Genomic DNA, 12,906 nt, shown 5'->3' with positions numbered 1-12,906 from the left:
TCCCCAAGAAGAACCCATTGCTAGCTGTATCCAGTCTGGCTCTGTACTTAGGAAGAGCACCACGGTAGAATGTGCTTAGCAAGCTCTCCTTAGAAAAGCCATGGTGTGGGCATTGAGCTTGGTAGCCCTTGAATCTCTCCCAGGCTTCACTGAAGCCTTCCAAGTTCTTCTGTTGAAAGCTGGAAATCTCGTTTCTCAGCTTAGCAGTTCTTGAAGTAGAGAAGAACTTCTCCAAGAATGCTTTCTTGCAGTCATCCCAAGTAGTGATGGAGTCACTGGGTAGAGACTTCTCCCACTGACGTGCCTTATCCCCCAAAGAGAAAGGGAATAGCTTGAGCTTTAAGGCATCTTCGGACACACCATTGGTTTTTGACAACCCACAGTAGCTGTCGAACCTGTCCAAGTGATCAAATGGATCCTCTAGAGCCAAGCCATGATACTTGTTGTTCTCGATCACGTTGAGGAGTCCTGATTTGATCTCAAAGTTGTTGGCTGCCACAGCGGGTGCTCGGATTCCCAATCTATGACCATGAATGTTGGGGCGGTCGTAAGTGCCAATGGGTCGAGCTGCTCGCTGTTGGTTTTGAGGTATGTCTCCCATATCAGTACTCAATCTCTGCAAGTGAGCCTGTTGCTCTTCTTCTCTTCTATTTCTAGCACACTCTCTCTCTAAAGCTCTGATGTCTGCAGCTATTGGAACTAGGTTTGATGGACCCCTGCTCCTCAAGTTCATACACCTGTAGATTAAAGGGAGGTGAAGAAAGAGAATCAGTAACAAAAGAAAATAAAAATGACTTAGTCTCAAGCAAGTGACTAAATCTCAATGTTCAAATCTACTCAGAATTTGGCAACGGCGCCAATTTGATGTTAGGAGTTTTCAAGGCTCCTAAGACAAATGTTGTAGTATAAATGATTGTCGAACCAGTTCTGAGGGATATCAAAGCACTGAGAATGCAAGTACTCACTTAATCTAAGTGCAACCAATGATTTAGAAGGGTTTTAAACTATGACTAAAACTAGAAAGCAATAACAGAATGATACTTTCTTGACTAAAGGAAAAGAGAACTCATGGGTATAGGGATTAGACCTTGGGTGATCAAGTATCGAACTAAGGATGGCAGATGATCAATCAAACTATCAACCTTAAGCCTAGACACAATTCTAAGCAAGCTCTATGTCTAGATGAATGCTCATTTGCTAACATATCTCAAACATCAAATGTCTTTGGTTGAATAATATGAAAGCAATCATTACTAACAAGTCTATTAGCTATCTTAGTACCTTTAACAACAAATGTCTTTGGCAAAGTATACTAAAAGCCTAGGAGAGTTGTCTCGGGCATTTCATCGAACACCTTTCGGGTGAGAAATGCCTAAGGATCAACAACTGAGTGGCCAACTCAGAAGATGCATTATGATTACTCTACTAGCAAGGAAATATGAATGATCTACACTAAAACATCCTAGCTCTAACCTAATCACCCTTAATCTCCCTAACCCATGAATTCAAAAGGTGATTACTCACTAATCTCCATGATTCCTCTTAAACCCATATTGGATTTCAGATTAATCATGTAAAGAAATAGATAAGAAATCAACAAGAACACAAGAACATAACAATCAAAATCCAAGAGATGAACTTCTCAAGAGAGTTCTTGTGTCTTTCTCAATAGATCAAAAGATAAAAGATAATCTGCCACTGGTGGCTACAAAAGATGTTTAAAACATAGGTTTTTCCAAGTGCAAAACGTCCAAAATAAATTGCAAAAAGGTCCTTAAGAAATCATGATTTTCGGCAGCAAAATAACGCGGAGCGACTTGCAGGTGTCGCTCCGGGAAGTCGCTCCAGGGCCGATTTTTGGTGTGTCCGGGCGAGAGGTCGCGAGCGACTTTGGTGTGTCGCTCCAACGGGTCGCTCTGGATCGGGAGCGACCTTGGTAGGTCGCTCTGAGAGGTCGCTCCAGGCTTCGCTTCGTGTCGTCTCGCCATAGAGACGCGAGCGACCTCGGGGTGTCGCTTTGGGAGGTCGCTCCGAGAAGGGTGTGAGATGCGAGCGACCTCGGTGCGTCGCTCTGGGCAAGTCGCTCTAGCTTCCTACGGGATGAATATGGCGAGCGACTTCACGGGGTCGCTCTAGCTAGGTCGCTCTGAGAGGTGCTTTGGAGCGACCTCATGACGTCGCTGCGGAACCTCGCTCCCATGCTCTGCTCGTCCAATGATCACCTGTTTCACGTCCTTTAAGCTCCAAATGCATCCAAATGTCCCCAAGAACTCCATGTGGCACTCCAACACCTAATGAGGACAATGAATGCAAAATGCAACCTAGACATGGCTAAATCCTAATCTATATGATGAAAATGCTAATGGATGAATGGATAAAACAATGCAAATATGCAAGATATCAGACTTCCATGTGAATGGAACAGACTTTCACGTTCAATGGCATGGTTTCGTAGGAGACAGCAGGGCTCGTGGCTCTCACGGTGTTGAAATTGATTGAAAAGAAGCGATCCATGATCCTTACTTCTTTCTCGAGATCGTCTGAGTATTTGAGGAAAGATGTTTTCTTAGCCATGAGTAGTCCGTCACCGTTTCGGACCAGGGTGACATAGCCATTGTTGCCTTGGCCGAGAAAGCCTAGTTTTGGTAATGGAGTCTCGTCTAAAAACCACGAACCATATGACATGTTTAGGATAATGGAGTCTCGTCTAAATTTCAGAATTAGGGTTTTTTTATTTGTTTTGCTTGAGAGACTTGAGAGATTTTTGAAGATTGCTTTCTAAAGCGTTACATATATATATATTAGAAAATTTGATTGGAAAGTAATTAAGGTGGGTTTGACTTCAGTTGTAATTAAGAGTTTATTTGCATATATGTAAATATGAAACAAAATTATATGTTGACCGGAAATTAGCTTGTATGTTCAAAGTCAAATGTTTTTCTGGACCAATATTAATTTTTGATATTTAGTCAAATTCTTCTTTTTTTGGGTGTGACTGAATATTGCTCTCCACAGCCACAATTATACCTACAACCCTGATTGATTTGTATTTTCTTTTAAAGCTCACATCCTTTTTTTTTTAAATCTATAGCACTTTTTTTTAAATTATATCTTTATAATTGTTATGCAGAGACAAATATCTAATCCCAAATTTAAAGGCTTCTAAAATTTAAAAATTTAGAACCAAAGCAAAAAAAAAAATCACAGCAATATTTCTACGGCCAAAAAATAAAATCACAGCTCTTACCAATCAAACTTTTTGCCAATTATTTATGTTTCAGATTTATGTTGTTACTAGTCAATTTTTAAACTTTTGGCACACTATTTTATTTTTTTTGTAAATAAATTATTTTAGAATTTTATTTATTTTTGTTATGAGTTCATTACTTGTTTAGTATTTGATTTTTGAAACGTAAAACGAAGTATATATTATTTTCCAACTCCTAGTAGCTTGGTTTTGTTTTCTTACAGTATTCGATTATGTTCGTAGATTTGTATTCAATCGGTCACAACTTTGTTGAATTGTAAATTTTTTTTTTTTTTTTTTTTTGCAGATATATAAATCTCAATTTCAATTGATTCTCAAAGCTGTTCTAACTCCTTTAAATCCATTAGCCTCGGCTAAAGATTTATGCAGACAATTTATTTGACTTGTTGCTCGCAGTCAATTGTGTCCCAGTCTGTATTAGTTCAACCTGTATGAAATGAGTTTGGCATGACTCTAACTCTTACAAATTTTGTCTTTTAAGCTACATTGTTCGAATCTTGTGGACATAGTGTCTCCTTCAATTGTTTCCAACTCACAAGACCAGGAGGCTATGATGAAGCAGAGTTGATTTCTGTTTCTTGGTATCAGGATTACAGCTGTTTTGCTTCTGAGACAAGCCATGGCTTTCATATATGTATAATTCTGAACCTTTCAAGGTAGCGGGATTTAAAATCGTAGAGATTGCTTCTTGCAATGCGCTAGTGCAAAGGGAACTCTGATTAGAATTTTCAACACAATGGACGGAACTCGTCTACAAGAGGTCTAGTAGTAGTTCACTTTTTTTAATAATCATCCGTGTAGCATGTCACATTTTTGTAGGCATTGGTTGAGCATAATACCTGTCATCATGATTCATAGTATGTCACATTTTTTGAACCTGGAATAGCAGTTACTTAGTTGTTTTGTTTCTAAATTTACACAACAGCTTATTTTTGGGTTTAGCAATCTAGGGTTGAGAATAAAACTCTGGTTTAAAAAAAAAAACTATCCTGCAAATTTGTTCTCCAGTTGATATATATTGCTAAAAATTATGACAAGAAGTTTTTGATAAAATTTTATCATAAGGAGAGGGATTAACAAGGGCTCTACAGCAAGAGCCTTTCATAATCTTTTGCAATATTCATCTTCTTGTTGTTGTGTTTATTCAAAACAGAATCAATGCCAAAGAATAAGAAAACAGAATGGCAAGTAGGAGATCCTACAATAAGCATAGTGGGAGATCAATTCTGTAATCCATACCCAATGGACCTAATGGTAAAGAGGAAAGTTCAAAGTTTCTCAAAAGATAATTACCAAGTGTTCGATCCAAGCGGAAACCTCCTCCTACAAATTGATGGACAAGCTTGGGGGATTAACCGTAAAAGGGTTATGACTGATCCAGCTGGTTTCACAATCCTCACAATGCGCCAAAAGGTTACAAAAACATTCAATCTCTGACACAACAAAAACAAAAAGAACTCTTTCTTGAGATTTTGTGTATGTGTGAGTACAGGGAATGACGTTGAAGAACAAATGGGAAGTGCATGGAGGAGAGAGCAAAGAGAGAGAAGACTTGCTGTTCACGGTACATCAATCTTTAGCGGTGTCACTGAAAACATCGGTGGATGTTTTCTTGGCAGAGAACAATAATGTCAAGAAGAGCAATACTTGTGATTTTCATGCTTCAGGTGGATACTCGAATATCTCATTCAAAGTTTTCAAATCGGATGCTCTCATCGCTGGGGTAGGGGTAAAAAAAGTTTAAGACGCATCTTTTTATCAGTATACTTTTGTCTCTCTCTCTTTTTTTTTAACGCATTTGTGAATCTTTTTATTCTTGTGGGGATTGCTTGCAGGTCACGCATAAGTTTACATGGGGAAGTTTCTGTAAAGGGAAATGTAATTTTAGGGTGAGAGTAAATCCAGAGGTGGATTATGCTTTCATCATTGCTTTGCTTGTTATGGTTGATGACAATGAGAATTGATGTTAGGGCATCTTCAACATCTTACGTTTGGTTTGTATATGTATTCATTTTTTTCAAGACGTGGGAACTTTTTCATTGTAAAAATATTATTTGTGGACTGCTATTGAAGCAAATCTACTCTTTTGATATCAAACAAACCAATTTTAATCGAAAATCATAACCAGACGCAATAAAATCAAACATGGTAAAACCAACACTACCAGGGCCGTCTAACAGCACGCGCAAGTGGAACGGTCGAACAGGGCCCCGAAATATAAAAATAAAAAAATTTAAGGGTTTTCAAAATATATAAATAAATTATGATATTTTTAAAAATTTTTTTAAATATAATGGTAAATTTAGAACTTATAATTAAAAAGAAACACACAAAGTTATTAAATTTTAAAATTACTTAATAAAATGTACGATTAAAATTTTTTTTGAACAGGGCCTAAAATTAATTTGAGACGGCCCTGAACACTACACACCAGCAAATGATTAATAAGTAAAGCTGCGGTTAGATAGAGATATGTTTAGGTGAGAGCATCTTCTTCAAGATCCTTTGCCTTCAGCTTCTCCTTCACCCTCAACAACATAGTTCTCTTCCATGAATCTTGCCAACAATACCATGATAAAGATCAGAGAAGAGGCAAAAAAAAAAAATGCCATTCAACGTTTTTGTATGCGGTTCGCACCAGCGGAGTCATGCTATCAAATTCCTTGAGAACGTCAGTTTTGCGATGTCTTCTTCATCGATAGGAGCAGCAAGGTCCTATTAATGGGAATAAAAAAATTGACTTAGCATACTTTATGTAAGCTATATACTTACATAATCACTAAAAAAAAGCAACATAGGAAAAATTGACGAAACAAGGTACTTTTGTTTTTGAATGAATGTTAAATTTATTTAAGAAAAAAAAACTCCTTTATAATGTATCTTATATATTAAAACAGAAGTCACAACCTTGATTCATGTGTGATTTTTTAAAAAATGGACCTAATGGACCTATTCATAGAAATTCATAATACATTTTAATTCAGACTAATAATAAATAGATTTTTTAAAATATTTTCACTAATTTCGAAATTAGTTTAAAATATTATTATACATTAATATATTCAGTTATATAAAATGAAAAATAAAAAATCTATAATATTTTATTTATTATATAATCATAATCAATCATATTAAAATAAAATTATTATATTGAGCTAAATAAAATTATTATATTGAACTAAATATAATAAAATTGTATTAAATTTATATATTTATATATTTTATTTTCGTAATTATAAAATATTTATGTTCAAAAATAAAATCTAATATGTTGGTAAGATGGGTTGACATTATCAAACTATATAATACATGTATAAAAATTAACATGTATTTATATAAAGTTAATAATATAAAATCTTTGTAACTACTTTAATCATAATATATTTTCATTTTAAATATAAATCTGTGTAAAAATATTTAAACAATAATTTAATGTATTTTAAGTTATCGTTTAGAAATGAAAATAAATAAATTATATCATCTTTTATCTATTTTTATAGTCATGATCATGTTAAAATATAATTATTATACTAAAATAAATATGATAAATTATATTCAATTGATAAATTTATAAATTTTATTTTTATACTATTTATTTAAAATATAATATGATGATAGAACAGCTTAAAATTAACAAACTATATAATATATGTCTAAAAATTAACATATCTTACACTTTTATATATACAATAATAAATTATCTAAAATGAATAAGCATAAGAATATTGGTAAAAAAAATCCAGTTTTGAAATACGGGTCAGAATTTATCTTAAATTAAATAAAAAATATTTTTTAAATATATTTTCTCATGAATATATTAATTTGATTAATACCTAAATACAAATACAATAAGATAAATATATAATAAAAAATGGCAAATACATAAGGTTTAAACAATTAATTAATTATAACATATAAATTATAAAATTATTGTATTTGAAATAGTTATATAAATATTTAATTATATGATTAACATTAAAAATATATACCACTTATGTTCTAAAACAATAATTTATTTATAAAAAAGTGAAAACAAACACCCGTGCGGTTGCACGGGTCAAAATCTAGTGTAACTTAAGCCAAAAGTTATGCTGAAACAAGATTTGAGGCTAAAACAATTCTAATCTCATCCAAAATGAAAACCATGTTTCCATGGCCCTTTCGCACCTACTGACACCATTGAGAGGCAGACTTGAGATTCTGTTCCTGAGACTATTTTATCAATACCTTTAACCAGAACTGCAGGAGGGTTTGGTACATCTCCATGCCTTCTTCCATTCCTCTATTTCCATGTCGTAAGAACAATCCGAAGTAAAATCTTTTACCTGCTTAACAACAAACTACCTTGTTTCCTCAAGTTAACTACCTTGTAGAGTGGTCTTGTAGGAAGCAGAGCACGATCAGCCGTGAACCGGGGGAACATATCATGTGTATAAGAGACTATTGATTTAGTATCAGTGAAGGCAAGATTACTGGAATCGGGTTTGATTCATCAACAATTTCTTTCTAAGAACGTTGGTGAAATTTTGTGAACCATTTGGTGTAAATATCTATACTTTAAGCATAACATGTATTGTTTAGTGGCTGATAGAGATTTATACCATTCGTTATTTCGTATATATCAATTGAGAAAATAACTTCGTTGGTGTTAAATCTATACTTTATGTGGAATGAATTTTATTTGGTGAGAAACTTGGAAGCTTTAGCCATTTATATGTTGGTTTGTGCTCCGAAATTAAGCCTAACACTTAGGGTCTGACTGGTTCAAACGCAGCGGCAGCGGCTGCGATTGCGGTTGCGGTTGCGGGAGTTTGTGGATGTGGGCGGTTGCAGTTTCTAGCGATTTTAAGAGATTTGTACGACTGGTACTGCAGTTAAAAATTGGTGCGTTTACGGGTGACTTATGACTGGTTATAATTATAAAAATATCAAAAATCATAAAATTATAATAAATATAAAATTTATATTTAGAAAGTTATAATTTTAATTTTTGAAAATTTATTGAAATTGTTTTTATTATAAAATTTTATAATATTAATTAAAATATAATAGATATATTTTAATATTTTTATAATTTCAATTTTAAATTTTTTATTAAATATTTTTACTTTTGTATATATATTGTTTTAAAAAAAAAAGAAAAAAATTTTACCCTCCCACAACCGCCCGCAACCGCAAACGCTAGCTAGAGCCAGCTTTTGAATTTATGAGATTCAGAACGGTTTGAAGCGGTTTAGAGCGATTTGAGTGATTGTTGCAAACCGCCGACAACTGCTACCAACCGCAAAAACTGCGTTTGCGGGTGGTAGCGGGAAAACCAGTCGCCCCTTTAGTCCAATAAAAAAATATGGTATAATAGAAGGAAACTACTTGTAGTTTTATTATGCTTCAAAACTAAATATGAAATAAACAACATAATCTATGTACTAAACTAGATTACAAGCTGCAAAAAAAAAAAAAAAAACTAGATTACATTAACTAGAAAATTGAAATTATAAGCGTAGACAATGGACTGAAAGAAAAAAATCAAGTAAACTCCATAGAATGGGTGTTGGTTTTGAGAAGCAAAGTCGATGGCCAAAAGACCATTAGCAAAGGCAAGAAAGAGGAGTAGAAGAGCATGTCCAATGTCCATCGTGCAAGAGAGTTGATAGATTGAGATTCCTCCGGCAAGCAATGAAAATATCGAAATGAAAACATCCATGGTAGGATAGTTAAAAGGAACATAAAACATGAATGGCAATATGATCAAAGAGGTCACAAATCTGTTATATTTTTGAACCGGAAAATTAGGGCTGGGACGTTCGACAAAGAACAAACACCTGAGCAGCATAACTGCAAAGTAGGCGGTGACGCCGAACCTGATGGGATAAACCAAAACTTGTTTCCCATATATCAACAAGCCAAAGCAGGAGAAGATCGTCAACGCATACCAAATCCCACGTGTGAATACACGAAAACCCATCAATCTCTCCTTCTCCAAAGTCTCCCACATAGCCGTCGTAAGACAAACGGATTCGATGCTTTCATCTTGTGTTTTTGTTGTCAAAGGCATTTTTGTTGGTAAAGCCATTTTTAGTTTTTGAGATAGTGTTTTCAATACTCATATGAGGTTCTAATATATAAGACCTAGGGATAGGTACCAAATCTAAAAAAAAAGACCACGTCAACGAGGAAATGAGTTTTAAATATTATATAGCTCCTGAAATCTATCTGAGCGTCATTTGTTAAGTATCGAATCCCTTAATTAAGTGTGATCGGTTATTAAACACTAAAGAATGAGAAAATTAAGTGTATAAATATAATTAATGTTTTTTGACTAGGATGAAATAATTAGGTTAAGAAATGGGATTAGACACCTTGATTGTTTAAACTTTAAACAATAAAATCGTTTACATTTTGGTGAATCGTTTTGTTGTTGTGGGGATGCTTGCTGGTCACTCATAAGTTTACATGGGGAAGTTTCTGTAAAGGAAAATGTAACTTTAGGGTGAGAGTAAATCCTGAGGTGGGTTATGCTTTTATCATTGCTTTATTTGCTATGGTTGATGACAATTAGAATTGATGTTAAGAGTGTCATCTTACTTACTAGATGTCTTGTCCTCAACATCTTACGTAGGTTTCTTCACAAGTTCTTGGTGTGAAGCAAATCTCCAAAGATTTGAGAAGTATCTCACAGATGAAGTATTGAGAGACACAGAGAGAGAGCAAATGTAGTCTTTTGACATCAAAACCAATTTTGACCAAACCTCATAAGAAACCCATAGAAACTCATAACCAAACACAATGAAACTAAACATGAAGTAACACTAACACTAGTGATGATACGCACCAGCAACAATTAATAAGGGAAGCTCCGGTTTAGATAGAGAGTTATGTTTAGGTAAGATCATCTTCCTCAAGCTCCTTTGCCTTCAGCTTCTCCTTCACCCTCAACAACATAGTTGTCTTCCATGAGTCCTGCCAACAATACAAATTCAATGATGAAAATCTCACAAAAGAAAATATCATTCAAAGTTTTTGTACGAGGTTTATCGGTCCATACCAGAGGAGTCATGCTATCAAACTCCTTGACAACGTCTGTGAACTTTGCGATGTCTTCTTCATCCATAGCAGCAGCAAGGTCCTGTCCATGGGAATTAAAAACAGTTAACTTAGCATACTTTACGAGCTTTACTCCCATAATTGCTACAAAACTCAGTTTTAAAAATTACCGATAAGAATTTGCATTCTCTTGTTCCTGTAAAAGTTGGATCCAGATCCTGTAGAAACGTAGGAGTTAAAAATCATGTTATAGTTCCTCCAAAGTCCACACACCAGTATGCTGAAGTTACATGTGTTTTCAGTGAGAAGAAGAAGAATGAACCTGATATTTCTCCAGCGCATTGGTGATGGAAACAACATCAGCTTTGCAAAGGTGGCACATGCCAGCATTGAGAAGATGACCCTTAACTCCATACTTAAGCAAGTTATTGTTGAGTGATTGGCATGCTATTTCTTCATAAATCTTGATTGCCTTCTCATACCTGTCAAAGATACACCAACAAAAGCCCTTATCATTCGATCCACCCCCAGCAAAGTAAATACACACAATGCCGATTCTATGGCTTCATTGGGTTGGTTATCAAATTTATAAATCAGTTTCAGAACATCTTACTGCTCCAACTGCGCAGCGTATTGTGCCACCTTGAGATTACACTGGTTAGCAGAAGTGGTCACTTCTTCGTTTTGAAAGAACTCAGCTGCCTTTTCAAAGTAAGAAATAGCCTGGTCGATCTTCTGGTCAGCTTCATAATACTCAGCAATTTCCTGTCAGAAGATCAAAAACCACAAATCTACCTATTAGTAAAACTATTGACTCAATGTTCTGTAAGAGTGTAATATTCAATTCATGCTCTAAAGAGACACATACCTTGTAGTATCTGGCAGCCATGTTGAGCCTTCCTATCTCGCAGAATATATTCACTGCTCGCTCTAGACAAGATGCAGCCTCTGCATAACAAGATCACGGCTATATCAGAGGCCACAATACACACGCTCTAGAGAAGATGTAGCCTCTACAATACCATTAGTGTCAACTTTTTTGTAGCACTTAGCAGCTTCCGCGTACGCGTTAGCAGCATCATGTTTGCTGTCAGACTGCAGATGAACAACAATGCTATAACCGTTCAATACATTTCGTCCAGAATCATGTTTGTAAGCAAAAAAGAACTAACCTTTAAGTGACAATCAGCAAGTTTAAGATAAGCCTTTCCAGCTTGATCCCCTGAAACAATCCATACATTAAAAGTAGACACTGCTGGAGAATTACAATAGTGTCTCTTAAAGATCAAATTCTGAGAAACCCAGGAAGAAAAAGGAAAACTTTACATGATTTGGCGAGCTTAAAGGAATTAGCAGCTTTCTCGAGAAGATCAGCAGCATCCTCGTACTTGGATCCGAAGATTCCCCATCCGCTGAGCTTCTTCTCTGCTTTCTTCTCGAACTCCTCAGCTCTCACCTGATGATGATGATGATCCCCCATCACTCTCCCTTTCACCTCCGATCGGGAGCCAAGGGAAATAATTTTCAACTGATATAGGTGGGCCGGATAGTTATTTCTAGAATGGGCTTTCTTTTCTAAAAGCCCATATTAGTATACGACGTTATTTATTTCATATTGGCTTAATAAGAGAAAAGGGAACAAATCCAATTTTACAAATAATACATTACTAGATTTTGACCCGCGCAGGCGCGCGGGTGTATATTTTGAAAAATATTTTGATATTTGTTTTTCATGTAATTATTAGGATTTGGATGAATCCGAGGAACATAACCGATACCGATCCAAAGATATAGTACCAAACCCAAACATAAATTGATTAAATATTCTAATTATTCAAAATTTTGTTATTTAGAGAACCGAATCTGATCCGAACCGAAGTATTTGGGTATCCGAGTTTATCTAAAAATAGATTTATATACTTATATATATTAATTATTTTTAGATTTAACGTATATAAAACATCAAAAATGATACTTTTAAATTGGTTTAAATACTTGAAAATATATATAGATAGTCAAAAGTAAATATCTGAAATAGTTAAAGTATACTCAAATCACCAAAAATACTTAAAATAATTATTGATTTCGTATCCAAAATTTTAAATCAAGCCAATTGATATGTTAAGCTTAAGTATTATGACATATGTTATTCTAATTTATACGTAATATATTATTTTATTTATACATTTTGAGAAATTTAAAATATATAATGATTTAAGACTTTAAAAATCATTTAAATTAGTTATCCAAACTCAAACCAAACCCGCAAAGATCCAAATCGAACTCAAACCAAAATTTAGAAACATTCTAATAAGGCTGAAATCTTTGACCCCGAAAACCCAAAATACAAACCGATCAGAACTAAACCCGTATGGGTATCCAAAAGCCCATCCCTAGTCATTATTATATATCGTATTTTATCATCATATAATTAATCGTATTTTATATGTACCATCATATAAGTAATCATATAATTAATAGTATTTTATACATACCATCATATAAATAATTACATATATTATATTTTTAAAACTTAGTATGAAATATGAAAACCATAATTTGAGTTGGTATTTCAAATTGGGCTTTGTATTATA

The 12,906-nt window shown here is 34.3% G+C and overlaps 2 protein-coding genes and 1 non-coding gene across 5 annotated transcripts; 2 read left to right on the top strand and 1 right to left on the bottom strand.

Annotated features, from left to right (window-relative positions):
* The first annotated feature begins 95 nt into the window (after nt 1–95).
* On the top strand, nt 96–202 carry LOC125608483. Its single transcript, XR_007339373.1, has one exon. It is a non-coding gene; the product is annotated as a small nucleolar RNA R71 (small nucleolar RNA).
* A 4,084-nt stretch (nt 203–4,286) lies between these two features.
* LOC106449200 (protein LURP-one-related 14) lies at nt 4,287–5,577 on the top strand. Of its 2 annotated transcripts, none has more exons than XM_022718789.2 (3): nt 4,287–4,681; nt 4,761–4,997; nt 5,104–5,577. In XM_022718789.2, the coding sequence occupies exons 1-3, from the start codon at nt 4,427–4,429 to the stop codon at nt 5,230–5,232; spliced, it is 621 nt and encodes a 206-aa protein (XP_022574510.1). In that variant the 5' UTR covers nt 4,287–4,426; the 3' UTR covers nt 5,233–5,577. The 2 variants fall into 2 exon arrangements, with proteins under 2 accessions (XP_022574510.1, XP_013746448.1); XM_013890994.3 differs by having other exon boundaries at nt 4,293–4,681; nt 4,761–4,991; nt 5,104–5,418.
* A 4,332-nt stretch (nt 5,578–9,909) lies between these two features.
* On the bottom strand, nt 9,910–11,878 carry LOC106445330 (alpha-soluble NSF attachment protein 2-like). 2 transcript variants are annotated; one of them, XM_013886857.3, is made up of 9 exons: nt 11,639–11,878; nt 11,485–11,534; nt 11,335–11,407; nt 11,181–11,260; nt 10,926–11,077; nt 10,635–10,794; nt 10,483–10,530; nt 10,314–10,394; nt 9,910–10,228 (listed from the first exon to the last, which is right to left on the bottom strand). In XM_013886857.3, the coding sequence occupies exons 1-9, from the start codon at nt 11,790–11,792 to the stop codon at nt 10,148–10,150; spliced, it is 879 nt and encodes a 292-aa protein (XP_013742311.1). In that variant the 5' UTR covers nt 11,793–11,878; the 3' UTR covers nt 9,910–10,147. The 2 variants fall into 2 exon arrangements, with proteins under 2 accessions (XP_013742311.1, XP_013742310.1); XM_013886856.3 differs by having other exon boundaries at nt 11,485–11,564; nt 11,639–11,872.
* Between the last annotated feature and the right edge of the window lie 1,028 nt (nt 11,879–12,906).

This window comes from Brassica napus, chromosome A4 (genome assembly GCF_020379485.1).
Source record: "Brassica napus cultivar Da-Ae chromosome A4, Da-Ae, whole genome shotgun sequence".
NCBI classification, from domain to species: Eukaryota; Viridiplantae; Streptophyta; class Magnoliopsida; order Brassicales; family Brassicaceae; genus Brassica; species Brassica napus.
The sequence above is the reverse complement of the archived record's forward strand: the minus strand, read 5'-3'. Positions and strand labels throughout refer to the sequence as shown.

Bases quoted from the DNA above. Each gene is read 5' to 3' on its own strand.
- LOC106449200 (XM_022718789.2), top strand. From the start codon at position 4,427: ATGCCAAAGAATAAGAAAACAGAATGGCAAGTAGGAGATCCTACAATA. The intron at 4,682-4,760 runs GTTACAAAAACA...GTGTGAGTACAG, and splicing joins TCCTCACAATGCGCCAAAAG to GGAATGACGTTGAAGAACAA. The intron at 4,998-5,103 runs GTAAAAAAAGTT...GATTGCTTGCAG, and splicing joins CTCTCATCGCTGGGGTAGGG to GTCACGCATAAGTTTACATG.
- LOC106445330 (XM_013886856.3), bottom strand. From the start codon at position 11,792: ATGGGGGATCATCATCATCATCAGGTGAGAGCTGAGGAGTTCGAGAAG. The intron at 11,261-11,334 runs GTATTGTAGAGG...CTTGTTATGCAG, and splicing joins CAAAAAAGTTGACACTAATG to AGGCTGCATCTTGTCTAGAG. The intron at 10,229-10,313 runs GTATGGACCGAT...TATTGTTGGCAG, and splicing joins TTGATAGCATGACTCCTCTG to GACTCATGGAAGACAACTAT.